Source organism: Anabas testudineus, chromosome 11 (genome assembly GCF_900324465.2).
Source record: "Anabas testudineus chromosome 11, fAnaTes1.2, whole genome shotgun sequence".
Classification (NCBI taxonomy): domain Eukaryota; kingdom Metazoa; phylum Chordata; class Actinopteri; order Anabantiformes; family Anabantidae; genus Anabas; species Anabas testudineus.
In genome coordinates, this window is record NC_046620.1 from 12,240,133 (window position 1) to 12,263,335 (window position 23,203).

The window sequence follows — 23,203 nt, forward strand, 5'->3', positions numbered from 1 at the left end:
GCCACACGCTCCCTCTTCACACCGTGCACTTACATTCCGGCGGAGCAACGAAGCGTCCAGCACACGCACACGCACACGCACACACCACAGATACCCCGGTGCATTGTGCACACCTCTCCTCCTACTAAAGCATCCCTGCACGTTATATATAACTCGTGCTTTTTCACTGTTTGATATTATATGGTGACATTTCAGTGTTGACTATAATATTTGTACCTCAGCTTACTAAATGTATTTTTTTTTTTTTTTATTGTGTATTTTATTGTGACCCTATCCCGGCTGCACAACCAATGTATAAGGAAATCATAACAAATGGCTGCTTCTGTTCCTTCATTGACAAATATGTGAATGAGGTCACAACAGGTCTAGTCTAAATACGCCCCACCGTGCAGACGGTCCACATACACATAACAAAGGGAGCGCTCCGGTATGTCCCTCCTCCCTCCTCCCTCCTCCCGGTTGGCGCAATGAACCGCACGCTCTCTCATCCCTTCCCGTCATGCAGCGCTCTCGCCTGCTCCTCCGTCGAGCCGCCATGTTGTCGGAGTGAAAGCCTGGGGTGTCAGAGAGAAACTGGGGCCGAAATCCGCGACCATCCACCCTCTCCGCCGGTGAGTATCACCTCTTCTCTGGTCGCGAAAGCACGGTAGATTATTAATTCAGTCATCGGTGTCGGTATTGTTGATATGGATGCTCCGGGGACGCTGCAACGGGCGTATTTTGCGAGACTGAAGCGGCTGCCTCCCTTTCTGTTGGCTGCCTCCTTCCTCCCGTTGTGTCGGTCTTCCGCTCCAGACAGCTCTTGGGCCTTTGTTAGCATCCGCGTCACGGGGACCTGTGGGGCTGCAGGCTGGACACACAGGTAGACACCACCGGGTGATTATTGATATCAGAATAACGTCGTTCGGGTGCCGCTGTTGGAGACGTTGCGTGGAGCCCATGTTTGGCTACCGGTTCGCCCGGGCTGAGCTTGTGTCGGGAGGCCGTGTCATTGTTGGAAGACACGGACAGTGGACCCTCCATAACAGATCCGAGCCTAGCCTGTGTGGGCACGGATTTATTAAACGACCCCCCCCCCCGGTAAATGTCACAAGCCTTTTCGCGAAGCTCACACATGCCTTATAGCTTTCGTTTTGATGTGTCATGTCTTCCAGGAGGGAAATGTTTGGTCTGTGTCGAGACACCTAATGTTATCTCCTGGTAGCTGCAGGTTGTCTGCTCGTATTGTCACACCCCTGTCTCTGCCCGGTATGCGGTGAATTGATCCCCGATATCGAATAATGATTAACCCTGTTAGATTATGGAGCACCGTGCCCGTTTCCGGGTGTTGAGTTAAACTTGTAGCACAACAAGCCGTGTGCACTTCGCTTTGGGGAATGGCCACGCTGTTGTGGATTTCCGGGTGTTTCTCTACCTGATTTCGAGCAGTAGCAGAGGAGAAAGGTGCTAATGTTTCCTAGTTGCTGAATGGATAGAGGAGGAGGAAAAACAAACACGAGTGCGTGTGTGAATGATCCGTTGGCAGGCTGGTTTGTTTTTATTTTTCAGCACCGTACAGTCAGTCAGGTCGTGGTTTTTGTTTTAATGGAGGGGGTGTGTTGCACAGCGATTTCAACAGACTTGAGAGAAAGCAGCATGCTTTGAAGATCCTGTGTTAGGCAGACTCTGGCAAAGGTAATTACTGTATATGGCCGAGTGTAAGAAGAACTACTTGTAATTTCCTCATGCCCTTTAGGGACACTAATGTGAAGCTAGTAATTTTAACAGAGATTAGAGCATGCTGCAGAAGTTGAGGCTGTAAAATACTAATTATATCCCCCTGATTAATAAGACCACAACCAAATGTTGACCACGACCACCAACCAGATTGGGTCAGATAAACTGTTTATACCTTGGGTGTTTCACTGCATGCATAATGGCAATAGCAGTTAGTCTCCATTTCTGTCAAATAATGACAGTCACCTCTGTTATTCAGACTTAATAAAATGATCTTTTTTAAATTGTTGCAGCTAATAACAGGCTTTTTAAAACTTTATGGTCTTTTTGTAGGTAACAGTTTATATTATTATTATTATTGCATTGTAATACTCTTGAGAGAGTCATCTCTAATATTTGCATCTTAAATTAAAGACACTCTCATTACAGTACAGTTCATATTTGCAGCACCACAAAGCACAGCCTCCACAGTGACCGTAAAGTTTAATTAACATCTATCTTGAAAGGTTTGCCTTCATGATTGGTTGTCTTCAGTGATGCTGGAATAGACAGCACTAGATTTAGCATGGTGTGTCTAATCTGTAAAATGAATGTGCACAAATTAGTTGTAGTAATAGATAAATTTCTGTTTGTAGAACATCTTTAGTGAGACATGGGTAATAAGTGAGCTGCGTTATATAGTTTTCATACATTATTATTCTGGAATGGTTAATAAGGAGATCACAAGGTTCCTGTGTAGTGACCTTTTGTCTTTATGGTTGATTTGACTGGAGTCTCAAACCAGTAAATTTGCTTGTAGCCAAAAACAGAAGTAATGGGAAGCTTACCATATGTCATACTCACTATAGAAAGGCTCACTGCATTTGTTTATATCTGTAACCTTTGATGCCAACTCTATTCTGATTATTAGCAATTAGGTAGCTGTAATGGCAGGTTGCCATTTTGCCCCAAGAACGTTGGACCTATCTTAATGTGAAGAGCTCTCTGGCAGAAGATGCACAGTACATTCAAACTAGACGTTGCAGCAGTTGGTTAAAATAATAGGTGCATTTTCAGCTAAAAGAGGTCTCTTAGTACAGTGATCACCTGTAGTGAGACAGTTTTAGGTTTATTAGCTAAACCTGGCTAAATAAATATTTCAGTTCTTAAAATAAATGTAACCTTTATTACTGTTTAACATAATCCTTGTCACTAATATAAACTGTGTTGATAAATTATTACGTGCCTTTATTACACCCTTTTAACCTTTTATGATGGTTTTACTGCATTAGACTGCACCAGTTTCCGTTAGGTGTATTAAATAAACTGGGAATTTAGTTCATGCTATAATATTCAGATGGTTTTGCATCTCTTGTGTGACGTGAAGTTGTTAAATGTGGGAGGCTCTTTCCTATTTCAAGGTGACAGAGAGATATCTGCTTAATTTACATCAGATTACATTGTGTTTACTGTCCCGTTCATGTAGGATGGATATACTGAAGGATTCATAGAACAACGCTACTGACCCTAAACTTGGACCATGAACCATTTCAAATATTAAAATGACAGACAAATTACTAGATGAGCAGGTTGTTTTATTCCATATTTGGTCTGCTGTCATGTTTTTATGTTGAAGTAAAGCAGTAGGATATATCATAGTTCCTCTTCCTTGCAATGTAATTGCTATATTATCTAATTTATTAATTAGTTTGTACATTGTAAGACATAGTGCTGGTACAAAAACCTTGCCTTTACGTTTGTTTGAGAAAAAGTTTGCCATGCATGTGCTATTGTAGGATTCAGAGACTTAATCTCTTAGAACAGAGTAATAAACTGGCAACTGAGCATAGGCTCTCTGTGTTAAACAGCAAAAAGCTTAATTTGTTCAATATATTCACCTGGTATGCCATTGTTTGCATTTGACAGATATATTTCTCTCTGGACAGGCTGTGGTGGAATGAGCAGTGTGTGTGTGTTGAAGAGGAAAGCAGTGCTCTGGCAGGATTCATTCAGCCCCCACCATAGAAGTACATCTCCCAGCATGCCTGTGGTGCTGAGCAGCGGAGGACATGCCCCTCCAACTGGGCAGACCCCTCAGGCCACACCCCCAAGCCAGCAGGTAATATTCGTCACTTGCATCGTTACATATTTAATTAATTCATGGATAGATGTGTTAACTATGTGGCTAGTGCTATGTCATTATAATGCTAATCACATACACAGAGAAGTTGGTGACTTTGCTTGCAAGTCATCTCACTGTTTTTATGTTTATTAGTATGCATCACACAAACTCTCGACCACAGTAGTCTACCTGGATCTGGGAGCATTTGCCTCGCTTTTAGGAAATATTCCTTATGTCAGCATGCTGTACGCAGTTCTTTTGCTTGGCAAACAAATGTATCTGTGCAAAGAGAAAAGAACATAATGCTTGCATTGTTGCAGTTGGTAAGAGTAGTAAATGTCATGTATCTATTAAAAACCACAGCCTTATATAATTTTCCTAAAAAAAAAAAAAAAACTTTTATAGCATGATTACCAGCTATCTAAACAATGCTAATTAGTTCAGCCTGGTTCTCCATTCGCCCTTATTTAGGCCCTCTGTTTGGCATCACTACAGTTTCCAAAAAAATAGCAGCAACATTAGAACACGACAGGGTCAAAGATGTTGAAATAAGTAGCACATACCTTCAATGCGTAAAGCAAGTATCTAGTTCATTTGTCACATGTATTTTCAGTGGTATGGACAGCATGCAAGAAGACAGATGTTTGGTCTGTATGCTGCCGTCCATTCCTCTCAATTCTCTCAGACCTTCATGTAATTCGGAGGAAATAAAAATATACATCATCATAGTATCAGTTAGCCTTTAGTTGAAGCTTCTTTTACTGACGGTGTATGTGTAGCTATATGTGAAAGCATTTTTAAAATCATTCCTAATGACGACACACTTGTACATGGGGCAGTTTTTTTGTATTATTCTTGCAAGTGTTTTGCTGGTGCAGTCTTAAAAAATACTGGTATGTCTTGTTTTCATTGTCCAAGAGAGTGTTGCTGAAACGGTGACTGGTGGCGCTAATTGTGAGTTTTTGACATGATTGGAAATAAGCTACACATGACATTGTAGTTAAGAAATGCGGACTTTTTTTTTTTGGTAATTTGATTATTATTCTCTATAAAAACAAAATACCAAATTATAAATATTATATATTTCTATTTGGAGTGCCCGTCAGATACTTTTTACTAGTACACATTGGGCTTGCCCTGTGTACGCAAGTGTGAAAACAGCCAGTGTTTGTTGTTTTGTTGTTGTTGTTGTTGTTCTTTTGTTTAGTTTTTTTTTTTAAAATGTGCTTGCTTTGTCTGAAACCCTAGTGTGTAATGCCTCATTTTTGATGTGACCTTAATAATATGTCACATTGGTTCTAGTAGACGTAGCAATTTTCCCTTCTGTAAACTTTTCTCCTCAGCTACAGCTGTAGCTTCATAAGCTACCGCTGTCCGCTCTGGCAGCACTAGTTCGATGACTAATGCTTCTGCAGGAAAGAAGTACAAGAAGTGGTGTGGTAGGCTGTGCTGAAAAACGCAGATCTTGACATCTACTATATTGCCAAACTTGGGTGAAGTAACTCTTTATCTGAAAACTTTTGTCAAAGTAGGTTTATATATACATACGACATATTAACAGATGTCCATAATACTAGAAAGTTATGCCACTGTCATTTTTAGCCTTCTTTAATAAAGCATAGCTGATGTTGATACATAACGTAGCACACTCATGGGGAAAGTTGTATCTGCGACCATAACTCACTCAGACCCCATCATGTGAGCCTGTGTACAAAGGAGCAAAATAAATGTCAATGAAAAAGCACACAGACATTCAGCTGATGTCAACTGGGCATAGTTGGAGCGAGTATCTCGTCTCACTGTCACTCTTCCATAACGTGTCTTGATCTCGGCCTCACTGTTCAGTGGGCCTCTTGTCTCTCTCTGTGTTACTCTGGGTCAAACATTGACAGTTGGGACACTTTCACCAGTCTTCCACAGAACAAAAAGACAACTTGGAAAAAACACTAAATGCAGTTTTGAATTTTGATTTAATTTGAGGCAAATAAGTTATCTAACAACCGGACCTGTGTTTAAAAATGATTTGCCACCAAAAAGTACTAAATAAATGTATTTATCTCATAATCACTTTAGAAAAACTTTTGTAGCAAAGTCAAGTTAGCTAAAACATTTGAACCAGCAGCACATTATGTCAGGATCAAAAGAAAGTCCAGAAAACTTTTTCTGTTTGACCAACCCATCAAAATTCTCCCAAGAGCACAGTGATAACTCACACACGTGAGAGCCAAGGAAAACATCCAAGGAACTTCAGGCCTCTCTCACTTTTATTTAGGTCTTGGTCATGATAAATCTATTTGAAAGGCACTGGTCAAAAATGGCAAAAAACACTTCTAACCCACAAGAACCTCAAGGCTTGTCTCAGTTTTGCCTTTGAAGACCCTAAAATCTTTTGGAAGAATGTTTGATAGACAGATGAATCAAAGTGAATCTGTAGGGAAGACAGGACTTGACACACTGTTGATGAAACCACATCATACCTACAGTCAAGCATGGTGCTGTGGGGATGCATTACTACTTAAGGGCCTGGGCAACTTTCTATAATTGGAGGAAATGTTAATTTTGCTCTCTAGCAGCAACATTGGTCACATTCTTGTCGTCAGTCAGTCAGACTGGGTTGTGGAGAAGACGGTTGTTATGTCCTGATATCTTAAAAGTTGAGAAATTCTGTGGCCTTAAGTGGGAAGGTTATTCTCTAATACTGGGGCAATTAAAGCAGTTCTACAACAAAAAGTGGATAACTTATCTATACATATAATTATAATCTAAAACCTTGGTTTATTTTTGCTGTTGGTAAAATAAAATTTAGTTTGAGATGTATAGAAAAACAGAAGACTTCAGGAAGGAGGTAAATAATTTTTTACAACACTGTACCAAATAATCTGCTTCCAGTCATTCTGTCCTCTTGCTAGTGCAGCTGCTGTTAAATTGAATAGACCCAGCCATTTCAAGTACATGTTGACTGGTTCTTTAATGACAGTGTCTTGTGGGGAATTTTGTTTTTACCCTCAAAATGAGTAAGAGGAAATCGGTGTGAGCTTCACCAGTAAAAAGAAATGCTGCCTTCTATTTGGGTGTTTCGAGTCTTGAGAGGATGTGGTTCTAAATAACATACAATGTTTTTTTTGTGATGAATTAACTCCTTATGACAAATTTGAACTCCTTTCATATGTGGGAAGGAGGTTGAAAAGGGTGTTTGGATTAATTCTAATAACCTTTCATGTCCAGCAGGTGAATTACTCTATTAATAGATATATTGAAGAACTATTAACCATCACGTGTGCTAATATGGAACTAAAGATTGAACTTTTTTAATAGCAGCACAGAGTGTTTGTCAAGTTAATAATTTTGTTTTGTTGTGGGTTTTGTTGTATTTCCTTCCTCCATTTTTAAAAAAATCTTATGAACAACTCTAAATGCAGGTGAATATGTAGTAATCTAACCTATACCTACCTGTCACCTTGCTGTTGTACACTCTGCTTGTTTCTGTTGCCAGTAATTTCAGGATAATGTGCGTGTGTGTTTGCCTCCAAGGGTGTGGCAGGAGCTGGACGTTCCCAGGATGATGCCATGGTAGACTATTTCTTCCAGCGGCAACATGGTGAGCAGCCCGGCAAACATCGCTGGCCCACTGGAGACAACATCCATGACAGCCAGGTGTGTGTTTGTGTGTGCACAGTAGTGTTGCACCTTAACCTATTGCTATTACAGAACTGGTTCTGTTGTTATAAGATGTCATATGTATCATATCTTTGCTCATAGAAAGATCACAGAAACATTGCTTCTTACTTTACTTAAAACATTTGTCTTATGTAAACATAAAATCCTCCCCTATAGATAGTGAAATATTTAAATGTACTGTCCACAAATCCTGTTGTCTAAACTAGTAAAGCATGAGTGAGTGGGCTCTCACTTATAGTTGATTTGCTGAATAAAAGACGTTTCTGTTGCTGCATTTGTTTCTTTCCTTTAGGAAAGGAGTGTTATATACGTACCATTGTTTCTAATCATGCAGCTAGCCCTGCTTTAATCTGCAGGACAGAGTTTTTTTCTCTGTGTACCTTTGTGTCATATTATGCCTCCTGCACACTCTACTTAGAGACTACCCCTCACCAAGACCAAACTCCTCCAGTGAGAACGAGTCTGACGTGGACAATCTCCTGTTGTGTGCTACATGTGTCTGGAGTTCATATGTGAAAACAGATATAGTTTTCATTCTCAGTTTCACAGTTAAAAAAAGAGTGTGCCGGTTTTAAGAGTTTTAGTTTTGGATGCTTCAGTGTTTGGGGAAAATCATTAATCAAGGTCATTACTGTTTAACATAGGTAATTAAAGTTTAGTTTGTGTTTATGGACTGGTTAACTATACAGCACATTGTCATATTTTTCACTGCGTGCTCTGTCTGTAGGTGCGGTCCATGGATGAACTGAACCATGACTTTCAGGCTCTGGCTTTGGAGGGACGTGCCATGGGAGAGGTGAGACGTCAGTATTATTGCTCGGGGGCATGTGTTGTCTAGAAAAAGGTGACGTTTAGCTTAAATATCTTAACGGGTAATGAAGCATTTGGCCTTCTCTTACTTTTGACTTATCAGTGCAGTAATGATGTTTAAAATTAATGGATATGATGAGTTCAAGTGCTGTACGTCAACACTTCCCATTAAAATGCACTACATTTACTTGAGTTGGCTAACCAAGTTGAATAGACACATGATGGATTACCGACAGTGTGTTAAACTTGAATAACAAGAAATATAAAGAAAATAAGTGAATTGGTTGCTTGGTGAAAGGATTGAGAGACGGAGTAGTTAACCTGTGTTTGCATTGTTTGTCCACAATAATGAGAATGACGAGAAGAGATTGAGCAGAGCTACTTTAATTTTAAACTGGTTGGACAGGCTGCTTACTCTAAAGCAGTTCAGCAGCACCACGAACTCCAGCCTCCTGAATGATATTTAACAAGTTAATCAACGCCTCTGGAACAGAATGAATTATTTCAGGATGTTGTATTAGTTTTAGCATGGTGTGCCTAATAAACTAAACCTTATTTAGGTCTATTTGTATTAATCAATAACATATACTCAATATTCTTCTTTAATTTATATTTTATTTGTATGTTATTAATTTTTTTTTAAGCTGCTGATCAGTCTAAACAGATTTTGGATTTTAAATAACAACCCATAGTTGTTTCTTGTTGCCAGAAGATGCTGATTATAATAGTTAGAGATGAGTTTTGAGAGTAAGTTAATAACGTTATATTATTATACATTTAAATATTTATTTTTATGATTCCTACTGATTAAATTACAGTAGTGTGTTGTTTTGTTTTTGATTCACTTAAAGTGACCTGTATTTGTTTGATTAGGGTGCAGTCACATGTGCATCAATGAGAGCTTGACACTAAAAAGTTGCCATAGTAAAAGACGTGCTGGCATATGTCCATTTAGTGGCATTCGGGTACATTTCTGCCATATATTACGCATTTCAGTGTAATATTTTTGATCCCCCACCCTCCAATTACTCCTCTTTGTTGTGTCTCTGCAGCAGCTGCTAACTGGGAAGAAGTTCTGGGAGACAGATGACTCTGGTAAGGATGGACCAAAAGGGATCTTCCTGGACCAGTGGAGGGACAGTGCTTGGGGTGCCTCAGGTATTTAACTGTCTTGCTTACGTGTGTGATACTGTGGTAGACAGCAGACTGTTAAGAATGCAGGAAACTTCAAAACCACATTAAGAAACCACTGGAACAGTCACCGTCTGGTGTTGGATCATATATATTTAGATTCCTTTCATAATTAAGAGCAAATTTCAATGTGAACTTGCCCTCATGAGGTCTTAGATGAATGGATTTGAGCTTCATGTTTGACATAGGAGCATAATCTAGTTATTTCTAAATGCATGATGACAAGAAATGATGGCGTACACAGTCAGTGCTGTGGGCAAAGTGATACTCTGATATTACACTGATTATTTCTATAATATAACCCCTTTGGACAGCATATTTATTTCACTGGACGGTGGTACATGACAGTCATGTTGTCTTAAAACTTTTGACATGCTATAAAATAACATACTGTGCAGTCCATGTGCACTAAAATAAGGAAATCATCTCACAAATATACACTCAGTGGCTACTTTTAGTTACACCAAGGTACATGGTCTGATACAGTCCAAAGCAAAACAGCTGTCAGAAAGTTTACAATGTTCTATTTTTCTAAATATAGGTGGAGATGTGTGAATTCAGTTGTTGAATTGAACTGTAGTTTTCCTTTTATGTAGGAATGTTTTTAAGAGTTTCTTTCGTTGCAGATCACTCGGTATCGCAGCCAATCATGGTGTCCCGTCGACCAGGGCAAGGCTTCCATGGCGGTGGTGAAGTTGGGGTGGGCTCAGTCATGTCACCGCGATCTGAGAGTGGAGGGTTGGGAGTTAGCATGGTGGAGTACGTCCTCTCCTCCTCGCCAGCTGACAAACTGGATTCCTGCCTACGGAAAGGACCCTATGTAAGTTTTGGAGTACTACCTCTTTTTTTTCCTCTCTCTGCGTCAGTAATATTTCAGTCAGTACTGTATTGTATTACACATTTACTTTCCTTTTAATCTTTTCTGCATTGCTGTATCCTTCATCGTAACAATCAGTACTTTTGACATGATCACTTCAGAACTTTGATAACATCTACTTCACACCACATCTGCCATTCTCCTGTCATTGTTTGTACCTTGTCAGCCAGTGATTGCAGTATTATGTCCACGTCAGCCTGTCCTCCTCACTCTGTACCTTTTGTGTATGCTCAGTTTTTCCACTGTATGAATTATATTTTGTCTCCCTCTTATAACAGGGGCAGAGGGATGGTGAGGTGGAGGAGGAGAAGAGGGAAAAGCCAAAGGCAACATTTGAAGGAGAGAAACTGAAAGAGTTGACAGAAGGTGAAACTGATGTTATCAGCGACGTCATTAATCCTAATGGACTGCCGGTGCAAAATGGCCTCGACGTGGATGTCAAAGAGTATGGGTACGACTCAGTTTTACACTCATGCTTGCAGCTTGTTAAACAAATGTTGATGTTGTTATTCAGCCTTCAGATATAAGTATAACTCAGCTTCTTCTTTCTCGCCTCTGTAGTCGTCCTCCAGGAAACATGCCAGCCCCTGGCCCCGAGGGTGATCTGCTTGGAGGTCCTGGAGGCGTAGGGGCTGATGGCCTGACAACCCTTGGTGGTGGTGGAGGCCCTAAGCCCCCTGAGGATTTTTCTGGTGTCGAACAGGGTGGCGTCACCATGGACCCCATGGAGTCAGTGATGGAGCCACTTCAGTTTGATTATAACTCCCAGATGCCCATGGACTCTGCACCCACTGTGGGTCTGTTTGATTACACTAACCAGCAGCAGGTATGACTCAGAGATAGAAGTATTAAACACTTCTCTTTACTTCATTATCTGTCAGAGAAACTTTTCCAAGTTACTTAATGTAACGTGCCTTTTGTCTTCCTCTGTGCAGCTGTTTCAGAGAAACAACGCCCTCGCAGTGCAGCAGTTAACAGCGGCCCAGCAACAGCAGTACGCCTTGGCAGCAGCACAGCAGCCTCACATTGGTAAGAGTGTGTGTATATGCATGTGGAAATACGTGCAGAGGCATAAATGAGCGGGAAAACTGAATGTGAACATTTGTTTGGTTTGTTATCATTTGTTATTTGACATGCATGTTACGTTTCATTATTTTCTCACCATCAGGCTGCTCTTCAAATGTAATTACACTTTGAAATTCAGTGACTGTACCAGGCATGGTTTCTGTACTTGGTGTGATGTATTGAAGGGTCTGGCACATATTGAGTAGCTTTACGAACAAAACTCTATTTTAAACTCTCTATTGTTCTACAATATTATTATTACTAATTTGGTAATGATGGCAATCGGATGGATAACTGCAACTATGCCACTATGTAGTTTTACAACTGAATGGAAAGTGCAATTGCATCTAAAACAATTTGGAATAATAAAAAAAAAAAGTCCTATAAACATTTTAGATTTGCAGGTGTTGTATGTGTTTGGTCAATACAGGTCTCAAAAATAATGCACAAACAACCACATGTTTTTGCGTTCTGTGGTATAATTAATATAGGGTGCACTTCTATCTTGCTCAAAGGCAAGTAATGGTCAACAAACTTATAGTGCCTAAAAGCCATTTCAGCACCGACCTTGTACATCTAGAAGTACTTATTGTATTATCTACAGTCTTCATTATATATTTGATAGTGGATTTTATGAATTTACCCCATGTGATATGTAAAACCTTCTGGCATTTGTTCACCTTTTCCTTCCATTTGTTGTCAGGTCTGGCCCCAGCATTTGTGCCCAATCCTTATATAATTAGTGCTGCTCCACCAGGGACAGATCCTTACGCAGCCGGACTCGCAGCAGCAGCGACACTCGGTAAGATTTTGATATGGACCTTGTCCGCCCTTTAGATTCTGCTAAGTGGCTGTTGGAACCATTTAAAAACGCGCATGTTAATTAATTTTCCATAGTTAAGGAGATGCATAAACACAGGTACAGTTGTCTCAATCTAATCAGTTATTTATTTGTTTGCATTTAGGTCCAGCAGTGATGCCTCCCCAGTACTACGGTGTCACTCCCTGGGGGGTCTACCCTGCCAACCTTTTCCAGCAGCAAGCTGCTGCAGCCAACAGCTCGGCTAATCAGCAGGCGGCAGGCCAGGGCCAGCAGAACCAACAGCAGGTCAGTGGGCTGCTTGCCATAAAGCTGGCATGCTGATTGCCACTGGCCCAAGATGTTTCTTTCACACTCTCCAGTTGAAATGTGCATCCACTCTTAGTGCTTGACAGATGACCTTTTGTTATTTATGAACCAATCAGAATACTGGTATTAGGAGTGTTTGCCCTCTCATTCTGGTTAGTAAATGTGACTGTCAAAAATTTTATGATTACCCTCTTTGTACTTTTTTGGATATAAATTAATGATGACAATTTAAATACCTCTTGTTTTTCTTACTTTTAAAGGTAATGCGTGCTGGGGGCAGCCAGCGACCTCTGACCCCCAGCCAAAGTCAGCAGGGTCAGCAGAATGACCAGCTGGTTGCAGCAGCAGCAGTCAACTCAGCCCTCGCTTTTGGGCAGGGGTTAGCAGCAGGAGTCCCTGGTGAGTACGATACTTTGATACTACAAACTGGTTTTATTACTCTGGCAAAACTCCCAACAAACCCAATTACATGTGTTATTGCCGCACTGCTGCCTATAAAAACTGGTGAAATTACTGAAATAACACACAGTCCCCGTGTCTACACAATGGACTACAGGAAACACTGCATGTTGTTGTCTATACTCTCTGAATGTTTGTTGCTTTTTCTTTCCCAGGGTACCCAGTTCTAGCTCCTGCAGCCTATTATGATCAGACTGGGGCCCTGGTGGTCAACACTGGAGCTAGGAGTGGCCCTGTGCGCCTCATGGCCCCTGCCTCTGTCATCATATCTCCTTCTGCAGCACAAGCAGGTAACACATTAATGTACAGAAGTCTGAGCTGCTTTTGTTTTTCCACTGTACGCAACAGGACAAAGATTGAGTATTGTGCACACAAACCAAGGATTATATATTGTGGTCTTTGAAAACATGTTCTGAATGTCCCATTCAGCCAGAACATGCAATTAAGGGATTGTGTGGCTGTACCTTCAAGTCTAGCTTTATTACAAGGAGTTCCCAAGACTGTGTTATCCATTCTACCAATGGAAGTTACAACAGTATTTCTATTAATGTGAAATAGTGATGTAAAAATGTTGATTTCCTCTCTCTGTGCTCTCTTCCCCGCCTGCTGTCTCTCCTCCAGTCGCAGCAGCAGCAGCCTCTGCAGGTGGTGCCAACGGTGGTCTTGGCAGTGGGGCCAACGGGCCGTTTCGTGCCATGACTTCTCAGCAGCCACAACAGCAGGGTGGCCCTGGTGGTGCTTTAGGAGGGAGCTCCTTTTATGGATCCTCCTCCCTGAGCTCCTCCTCTCAGAGCTCCTCTCTTTTCTCACAAGGCTCCGCTCAGCCTGGACCAGGATCTGCTTCATTAGGCTTTAGCCAGCCTGCCTCCTCCTCCCTCGGTGCTACTCTGGGGGCCACACTGGGAGGCTTTGGCACTGCAGGTAGGAATACATCCTTTCACACAGTCTGCTGCTTGAGACTTTGGTCCAGTGACATTTTTTGTTCTTAGCTGTTTAAAAGTGACTTGCATTAAAATGTTGCTGTTATTAAACAAACAAAAAACCATATTTTATAATTCCTGCAGAAACATGATTTTAATTTTGATCTTTGTCTCCCTCTAGTGGCCAACTCAAGTGGCGGCAGTGGTTCCAGGCGGGATTCCCTGACGGGCAACAATGAGCTGTACAAACGCACGCCCTCCAGCCTCACCCCGATTGGCCACGGAGGCTTCTATAACGGCACCCTGGGCTTCAGTCCTTCCCCTGGACCTGTAGGCATGCCCCTACCTAACCAGGGGCCTTCCCATTCCCTCACACCCCCACCTTCCCTGTCCAATCACAGCTCTTCATCCAACCTCAACCTCGGTAAGTGTCCTCCCTTCTTCTAAGGTTTAACAGCTATATTGAGGGTTTTTTTTATGTCTCTATGAATTCCACCTTGAAAACCTTTTTAAATTATTAGCTTGGTCTAAACTGTTTTTTTTTTTTTGTTAAGGGTAAATGAGACTGTTTACATGCCTCAGTAACAAATTGACTTGTCAAGTAATTTCTAAAATTTCCTTGTTGCAGATGTCACACCTACTGCACAATATGACTGTTGCATAAGATTAGTTTATTGATGCTTAATACAGGTTTAATCATATTCAGGGCACAAACCTGTACTGAATTTTAACAGAATATTCCTGCTCTCATGTAATTTTATAATGCAAAAATACATTGTATCCAGATTTATATTATTGTTCGTTATGTAGTGCAACATTAACATGTAAGACATGTGAATGTGTCCAGTCTCGCTCAAAATAAACTACTAAAGCAGTCAACGAGATTTGTCCAAACCAAAAAATGAGAATGCGACAGATTTATAAGACAGCAGGTTTTGAGGGTTTAATTTTCAACTTAGACTTTTGTTGTTTACACTGTGTTTTTTATAATTCACACATTGCAGAGTGAAGTGTAATGCAAACACTTGACTCCAGTGTGATGAAAACTAATCAAACTGACAGAAGAGAGTTGTGGCTTTGTAATGACTGTGGTAAATTACCTAGTCTGTTTGGCTGGCACATTAATATATACTATGATTTTTTTTTTATGCTGTTTTTCTACCAGCAACAAAACTTAAGAGATGCAGTTAATTACCCTGTGGTACAGATACTTCTGTATCTGAGAATAGGGTGAGGTATTGATCTGTGTTTAAACAGATACGGTTTTTAACAGGATATGTAACGTTTTTCACAAAAGGCTGCTAATAGTTTTAGGCATTGCTGACATCCAGAGTTGTGTTTCTGAGCTGCCGAGCTATAACGTTCTTTTTCATGAAATTGTATTTTAATCCTGCTGTGCCATCAGTTTAAAAGTAATGGATGTCAACCTATATAAGTAACCATTGCATCGGCTGTTCAATGCAGTGGGTCAGAGATATAAAAGTTAATGTGCTTTTCAAAATTTGCATGCATCCACTCCAACTAAATAAGCAAATTTAAGATTACTGGTAATTATTTCACTTTGTAACAAGTGTCTGTTATTTCTGATTTCACAGGAGGTCTGACCAATGGCAGTGGGCGTTTCATTTCTGCCGCCCCAGGAGCAGAGGCCAAGTACCGCAGCGCCGCCAGCTCAGGCTCCTCTCTCTTCTCACCCAGCAGCCAGCTGTTCCCGTCATCACGGCTAAGGTACGGTATGTCGGATGTGATGCCGTCAGGCCGGAGCCGCCTGCTGGAGGACTTCAGGAACAACCGCTACCCCAACCTGCAGCTCAGAGACATTGCTGGCCATATCATGGAGTTCAGCCAGGACCAGCATGGCAGCAGGTACAGATGAGCAAATATTACCTCAATTTTAAATACACTGGACTTAAAACAATCAACAAATCAAAATCCACTTACAAAAGAAGACATCAGTACACACCAATGGAGCAGAATTTCTCTGATTGTGCAACCCTGGAAAGATGTTGTCACTATTACTGTCTCACATTGATATAGTCCAGAGACGCTGTTTCTTCCCGTTTCTCGCTCTGTCGGGGTTGAACCAGAGGTACCTCAAACATTTCCACTGAAATGATCTATTAATACACTATGACGACTGGTCTGCACATTCCAGACATTTTCTTTCCTCAACGTTACTGTCCTTTTATCTGCTTTTTGCCTGGCATCCATTACTTCACCTCACAGGCTTCTTGGTTCCCTCAACTCCTTCTTTGTTGGTTTTTTTTCTTCTTCACTGAATTTCGTCTCCTTTTGTCTGACTATTCCCTTGGGTTAAAGATATAGGAGCAGCTCTCTCTTTCTCTGTCTGCTTTTGTGCGTCTGTCTCACTTTATTGCTCTGTCATTCTCTGATGTGTTTGTCTTCACGTTCATCCAAACCTTGTAAATCACCTTCGTATGCAAAGTGGATTGTAGGAGAGCAGTCTGTATACGTCCTTACAAAAATAAAGAACAACGAATTGAGTACAAAAGACATCTAAAGAATTCAATATAGAGTATAACAGTGATTAATGCAGTGCTTAACCTGTCTGTCCTAAAGGTTTATCCAGTTAAAATTGGAGAGAGCCAGTTCAGCGGAACGCCAACTTGTCTTCAGTGAGATACTACAAGCTGCCTACCAGCTCATGGTGGATGTCTTTGGAAATTACGTCATCCAGAAGTTCTTTGAGGTGTGTATGAGAAGTGTGTGCTCATTTGAGTCACCAAGATTGAATTCATGATAAAAATCCACATGCATTTTTTGTTTTTAATTCTCTTTATATTTGAGACCTGTTTAGATCTATTCCATGTTTGGAATTGTATCATGTACTATAAAATGGATTAGAGGATAAAGAGGCTTATTCTGTGTGTTTGTTATTAGTTTGGCAGCCTGGACCAGAAGCTGGCTCTGGCAGAGAGGATTCGAGGTCATGTGCTGTCTCTGGCCCTGCAGATGTACGGCTGCAGGGTCATTCAAAAAGCTCTCGAGTTCATCCCCTCAGATCAGCAGGTCATTGTAAGTACCCTACTGACTGAGTATGCAAACTAGGGAAGCAGGCTGTACCTTTGTACTGAAATTACCTTAATTAAGCGTATCCTGCCATAACCCTGCTGTGATTTGGTCTTTACTGGTAGAATGAAGTGGTGAAATATCCCATTCTCACAGATTCAAAGTGTATCTAAATGCTCATAATTCACATGTGAATGAGACTGCATTGCTTATGGGTCACTAATTTGTGCTTATGTAGCAGAATGCTGCATCAATAAAGAGCAGTGTTCCTCACGCTGAAATGGCATTTATTTCATCTACATTATGGGTTTTATGTCAGAGCTGCCACATGTAACAGCAGGATGCTTGCAGGCACTCTATCATCAGTGATGAATGAGGCTAATGATGCCACAGTTTATATGCAAATGTTGAACTGCAGGTGTCAAGATAAATATGGCTCAGTATCAACTGGGAATGATTTTGCTTAAATTCATTGATTTTGGGGAGAAGGCAGGCTGTGAGTGTGGTGTGTATGTGAGACAGGGAGAAAGGTATCCATCTCTCCTTAATGGACCTGAGTAGATTTCTCCAGGGCAGCTGTTCAAACCTCACTGTTATTTGTTGAGTTGTGAGACACTGTGAAAAATGGCGAGTTTGGGAAATGCTTTCAGGCAATATTTGATTTCTCACAATTACATGTCCCTCTCCACATTCTGCCTCCCTCTTGCTCTACTCCCCTCCTCCTCCGCTTCTCCTCTCCTCCTCTCCTCATTCTTCTCCTCCCTGCAGAGTGAGATGGTGAGGGAGCTCGACGGCCATGTGTTAAAGTGTGTGAAGGACCAGAATGGTAACCACGTGGTGCAAAAGTGTATCGAGTGTGTCCAGCCTCATGCGCTGCACTTCATCATCGACGCCTTTAAGGGACAGGTGGGTCGCTTCTGTGAGCGCCTGCACATTATTTCCACATTCAGCCACTGAAGCCTGCCCATGCTTGACTTACATCCACATGCACAGTGTCGCTGTCTGGAGGCACCAAGCATATTGTCACCACCAGAGTACACAGACACATGTACTCAGTCCTTTGCAGGGACAGGGTATGTTGCCATGGCAACAGAAACCTCAGCCCAGTGGCAACAGCCATCTTCTATCCACCAGCTAAATGTTACATTAGCATAAAGTGTTAAAAGGAAGAATTTGTGTGTGCATGCATATGCCTGTAAAGTACAAATAAAATACCTCAGTCACTTAATTTCACTGAGGATGGTTCAACAGTAAATCTCACAGATGTGTTTCTCTTGCTTTTCTGACATTTGCATGTTGTGTAACTATTTTGTCTAACTGTTTTCTACTCGGTGGCTAAGATTTGTTTGTAGCTGAAAGCTTGTCACGAATTTGCATTGACCTTCCCCTGCAGAGGTGGGTTGGGTGTGTGGAAGTATGCCTCTTATAGTTAAGTAATGTAATCCAAGGGAATCTATGCAGCTTAATTAAAAGCCGCTGGAGCAAAATGACATTGTCATGTTTAAGCTTCAGGTCTGCTTGGTGTGTAACTAACAGTGTATAATTACATGTCTTTTAGGTATTTGCCCTCTCCACTCACCCCTATGGTTGCCGAGTCATCCAGCGCATTCTCGAACACTGCCTTCCTGAACAGACACTGCCTATACTAGAGGAGCTCCATCAACACACAGAGCAGCTAGTGCAGGTAACACACACACAAACTAGCACTCACTGCTGTTGCTTTATTTCTGCCAGTTAAGTTTTTCAGCACAATGACATCTCAAGTTGGCTTATATAAAGCTCTTCTCAGAGCCTCCAGATTTTTGAAGTTGGCGCATTGTTTGGTGTGATGTCACAGGCACCAGCTGTCCTCCTCACGTTTTAGTTAATGTGTGTGTGTTTTGTTTTATTCAGGACCAGTATGGCAACTATGTGATCCAGCACGTTTTGGAACATGGCCGAGCTGAGGATAAGAGCAAGATAGTGGCTGAGATCAGAGGCAATGTACTGGGACTCAGCCAGCACAAGTTTGCCAGGTAAAACCCAATACAGACAAACATGCACACAAGGTTTCAGTCTTAAGTTTCTTCTTTGGAAAAGGTTGTTTTATTCCTCTACAGCTTCTTATGATTAGATTGATGATAGATTTGATTTTTATTCTTTCTCTTTTTAAACTCACCTTTGCACTCACCCCCCTCTTCCTGTTTGTAGTAATGTGGTGGAGAAGTGTGTGACCCATGCATCACGGGCAGAACGGGCGGTACTCATTGACGAAGTGTGCAGTCTGACTGAGGGCCCCCACAGTGCCTTATACACCATGATGAAGGACCAGTACGCCAACTATGTGGTGCAGAAGATGATTGACGTGGCTGAGCCCACCCAGCGCAAGATCGTAATGCACAAGGTAGGAGGAAGGAAATAGCATAATTTTAATTGCATTGTTTATGGACTGGTGGTTTGATCACAGATCCTGCACTAGACTGATATGACATTATTATTATTGTTATTGTTATTATTGTTATTGTTATTGTTATTATGGAGGTATGTAAGTTCAACACTGGTGATGAACATGTGATTGTAGCTTTTTAAGTGTAAAGTCCATCATTGTTTCACAAACATATTACAGGTTAAATATCACTTTTTTTTATTAAATAGTAATCCAGGTTATTACATTTATACTTATAAAATTTACCGTCCAAACTCGGGATTTCTTAAATATGTTTGTTTCACAAACAAAACTGACATAAAATGGCCTCAGAAAGTACTTTCACTTTCACTTTTTGTAGATTTAGTTTTAAATGAAAATACTTTTTTTTACACATTATTATTATTATTATGTAGTAGTAGTAGTAGTAGTAGTAGTAGTAGTAGTAGTAGTAGTAGTAGTAGTATTTTGGTGAATCCCCTTTTGCAGCAGTTGCAGCTTTAAATTACCTTAAGTCTGTTTGGACTTTGGACCAAAGAGTTTAATTTTTTGTTGGGTCAGAACAGAGATTCTTTCTCCTCATGTTCTCTGAGTGATCTCAATGCCATTAGTCAGACTCCGTAAGCTATATATGCTACTTGATGCAGCTTCTGTCCAGCAATTCAAAGGCCTGATTGATGGAGTGCTACTGAGATGTTTGCAGATGACTTGTGAAGCTCTGTTAGTGACTGTTCGGCCAACATTAGGAAGAGTCCTGATAGTTCCACATTTTGTGGCCACTGTGCGCCTGTAAATACTCAGAGCTTTACAAACGGTTTGATATCGTTTCCTGGATTAGTCCCTAACCACAAAAATGTAATGTGGACGCCCACAGAGTTCCCGTGGACTTGATGGCTTCGTTCATGTGCTCACATGCTCCATGAATTATGGGAACTTTATATATTCACAGCAGAGTAAACGCATGTGTGTGAATACTTTTGGAAGTCAGTGTAGATAATTATGAAATGAAACAAAGTTTACTTACAAGCACACTGACAGATGTTTAATAATTTCTGTTTAGATAATGCCTTTAATAATAACTGTGTTCAATCTTCAACATAAAACCTTTCACTCTAAACATCGCTGGTGTTCAGGTCACTGGTGTCAGTGGGTCTCAGACGACGACACAGGGGCTGTTGTCGTGGTAATGTGTAACCACCTGTGTTCCTGCTTTGACAGATCCGGCCACATATTTCCACCTTGAGGAAGTACACTTATGGAAAACACATCCTGGCCAAGCTGGAGAAGTACTACATGAAGAACGGTGTTGACCTGGGTCCTCTCTGCGGTCCTCCTAATGGCATCATGTAAACAGATGCTCCCCCATCAACCCCCTGCACCCTGGAATAATGTGTACCACCTGATGTACCACTCCTCCTTCAACTCTTCCTAATGCTGTCATGTCTACCAGCCCCGACCCTTTCTTACTGCCAGGCCCTTCGGGAGGCATCATGCCAACGGATGTTGAGTAGCCCTCGTACCCGTTTCCATGATAACCTGTCAGCCTTAGTTTTTGTCAGGTTTTGTTGCACCTCCCCCACCTGGGGCAAGGCCTGTTGAACCAGGGGAGAGGGAAGGAGGGGGTGCAAGTGGAGAGAAGTGAGACCTGTTCCACCAATCGCTCCACTGCACCCTCTTTTTTTTTTTCTTTCTTTTTTTTTCCCTCTTAATTTCTGATAAAACTCAAGACATTTCACTTTTTGCTACTGCTGCACACACAATCCTAGTGTCCCCTCCTCTTCCCATCCTAGATATTTACCACTATGAGATGGAACGAGTATTTAATTTGTCTGACGTCACAGAATCATAGACGAATACACACACACACACGCCATCAGTTAACCAGCAGACAGATCATTTAGCATGGGAGATTCCTTTTCTGGTCTTGCTTCTATAAATATAACGTGTATACTTGGTGTAGACCTTTGCATATATATATAAATATATATATAAAACTTTGTAGTTTTTCTGGTTTTTGATGTTGAATCTGTATCTATAATGTATCCTAGTAGTGACCACATACTTCTGACTGTATAATTGTACATTTGTAAACCCTTGTAATGTAAAAGTGCTTTACCACCCTTTTTGGTATGAGAAGAAAAGTTAAAAAAAAAAAAAAAAAAAAAAAAAGCTCTCTGGAAAAAAAAAATCTTAGAAAAAAAAAAACCTGTGCATTTCAGTGTATATTCTCACCTCCTTGGTTGTGACATATGAGTTGTTGTATATTGTAAATTGTAATATCAAATTTTTGTTTTGAAAAGCCCTTTCTATACAGCGTAGTACTTGTACAAAGATTCGCCACGCTTGGTTTTATCTTTATCTTGTCACTGCTTAACTTAAGTCGATTTTCCCCTAGACTCTCAATTGGACATGTTCTGTTAGACTTAATGGTGTCTTCTGCTTCATGTTTGTTTTGTTTTTTTGTTTTGTTTTTTCCTGTTTGACCTTTTTCTTTTTTTTTTTTTTTTAAGATCTTTTTATAGGAATGCTTTACCCCATGAAATATGTTGTGTATGGGAATGCTGGTTGGATGGGAGAAATAACTTTTAGTGATTTAACCCCCCCTCCCCACCCACACCCCATGACTGTTTTTCAGGGGGTAAACTCATGGATTGTACAGAGGAGATTCTTGTGTTTTTTCTCTAGTGCTGTAAGTGCTGTATCATACTGTCCATGTCCTTTTGGGTGAGAGGCAGCCCGCCAAAGCGCGGTGTACATTTGGAGCAGCCTTGTGTATATTTACTACGAGCACACCTGTAACCATATGTGTATAGTTAACAGAACCTGTGTATGCTTATTGCCTGGGCAACTATTTTTTGTAACTCCTGTTGTAGATTGTCTCTAAACAATTGTGTGATCTTTATTTTGAAACCAAACTGAACAAAAAAAAAAAAATCTTTGAGAATTGAACTGTCTCAAGTGTGCTTCATTGACACACAGGATGAAAGGACCGTGAAGACAGTCTCCCGTTTCTCCGGCTTATTTTAAGTGACTCAGGGTCAGCATCGTAGTTCTGTGCCAGTTTTCTGAATTAATGTGTCTGCAGAGATACAATGCAGCATGAATCACAGAGGGAACCGGGGACCTGATGTATTTTCTCAAAAATGTAACTGATTAATTAGGCCACCTCCTTAACATGGCATGTACCTGACTAACGCCAGCCTAAAAGTCTGGTTGTGGCTGTGGGTGCTTCCAGTAATGACAGTTTGTTATGAATAGTCCAGAATCTATTCCTACTTTCAGTATCTAGTTGACTATTAATATGCTTATGACTGGATGAGCTCTAGTGAAAGCTGTTCTGCTGCCACAACACGCAGAAGTGAGACGCTACTGGTGTTTCTAGGCGCAAACAAATGAATAATAAACCCACACAACAGCCTAATACACTGAGAATAACGTGCGTAATGAGCCCAAGGATTTAGCAAGAGATTATCAGGCTGCACTGTGGTGTCGAACAGGTGTCAACACTGCAGTGGAGGACTAAATAAATCTGTACCTGTGTAGCTTTTGTTTGGAGCGTGCTGGGCGTGAGTGGAAACGACAAGTTTCAAAAACAAGTGTGTGTGTGATGGTGGCACAAATCCCATGGCTTTGATTTCTTAAAGCAGATCAAACCTCAAGACGCAGGCGTGCAGTGTTTTAAAACCACCTGTACGGCATCAGTAGGTTAGTTACACATGTGAGGCAACCACCCCTGGGCCCTGACCCACAGGGGGCCACAGGTACCGCGTAGTAGAGGGGTGGTAGTAATTTGATTACTAGTGTTGTTTATTTCACAGAATGA

The 23,203-nt window shown here is 41.1% G+C and overlaps 1 protein-coding gene across 4 annotated transcripts; it reads left to right on the forward strand.

The window, feature by feature from the left end:
* The first annotated feature begins 483 nt into the window (after nucleotides 1-483).
* pum1 (pumilio RNA-binding family member 1) lies at nucleotides 484-22,179 on the forward strand. Of its 4 annotated transcripts, none has more exons than XM_026347784.1 (23): nucleotides 484-611; nucleotides 3,642-3,814; nucleotides 7,349-7,471; nucleotides 8,223-8,291; nucleotides 9,361-9,463; nucleotides 10,123-10,316; nucleotides 10,652-10,824; nucleotides 10,935-11,199; nucleotides 11,309-11,402; nucleotides 12,142-12,240; nucleotides 12,404-12,546; nucleotides 12,828-12,966; nucleotides 13,182-13,316; nucleotides 13,648-13,947; nucleotides 14,128-14,370; nucleotides 15,542-15,812; nucleotides 16,527-16,656; nucleotides 16,848-16,982; nucleotides 17,745-17,882; nucleotides 18,535-18,660; nucleotides 18,870-18,991; nucleotides 19,167-19,359; nucleotides 20,599-22,179. In XM_026347784.1, the coding sequence occupies exons 2-23, from the start codon at nucleotides 3,653-3,655 to the stop codon at nucleotides 20,728-20,730; spliced, it is 3,489 nt and encodes a 1,162-aa protein (XP_026203569.1). In that variant the 5' UTR covers nucleotides 484-611; nucleotides 3,642-3,652; the 3' UTR covers nucleotides 20,731-22,179. The 4 variants fall into 4 exon arrangements, with proteins under 4 accessions (XP_026203569.1, XP_026203566.1, XP_026203567.1 ...); XM_026347781.1 differs by having other exon boundaries at nucleotides 9,358-9,463; nucleotides 20,599-20,730; XM_026347782.1 differs by having other exon boundaries at nucleotides 508-611; nucleotides 3,622-3,814; nucleotides 9,358-9,463; nucleotides 20,599-20,730.
* The last annotated feature ends 1,024 nt before the right edge of the window (nucleotides 22,180-23,203 follow it).

What these genes read in the sequence shown, in the direction of transcription:
- pum1 (XM_026347781.1), top strand. Translation starts at nt 3,653, where the DNA reads ATGAGCAGTGTGTGTGTGTTGAAGAGGAAAGCAGTGCTCTGGCAGGAT. An exon ending in GCCAGCAGAACCAACAGCAG is followed by an intron (nt 12,547 to 12,827) that starts GTCAGTGGGCTG and finishes TTACTTTTAAAG; the next exon opens with GTAATGCGTGCTGGGGGCAG. An exon ending in TTCATCCAACCTCAACCTCG is followed by an intron (nt 14,371 to 15,541) that starts GTAAGTGTCCTC and finishes CTGATTTCACAG; the next exon opens with GAGGTCTGACCAATGGCAGT.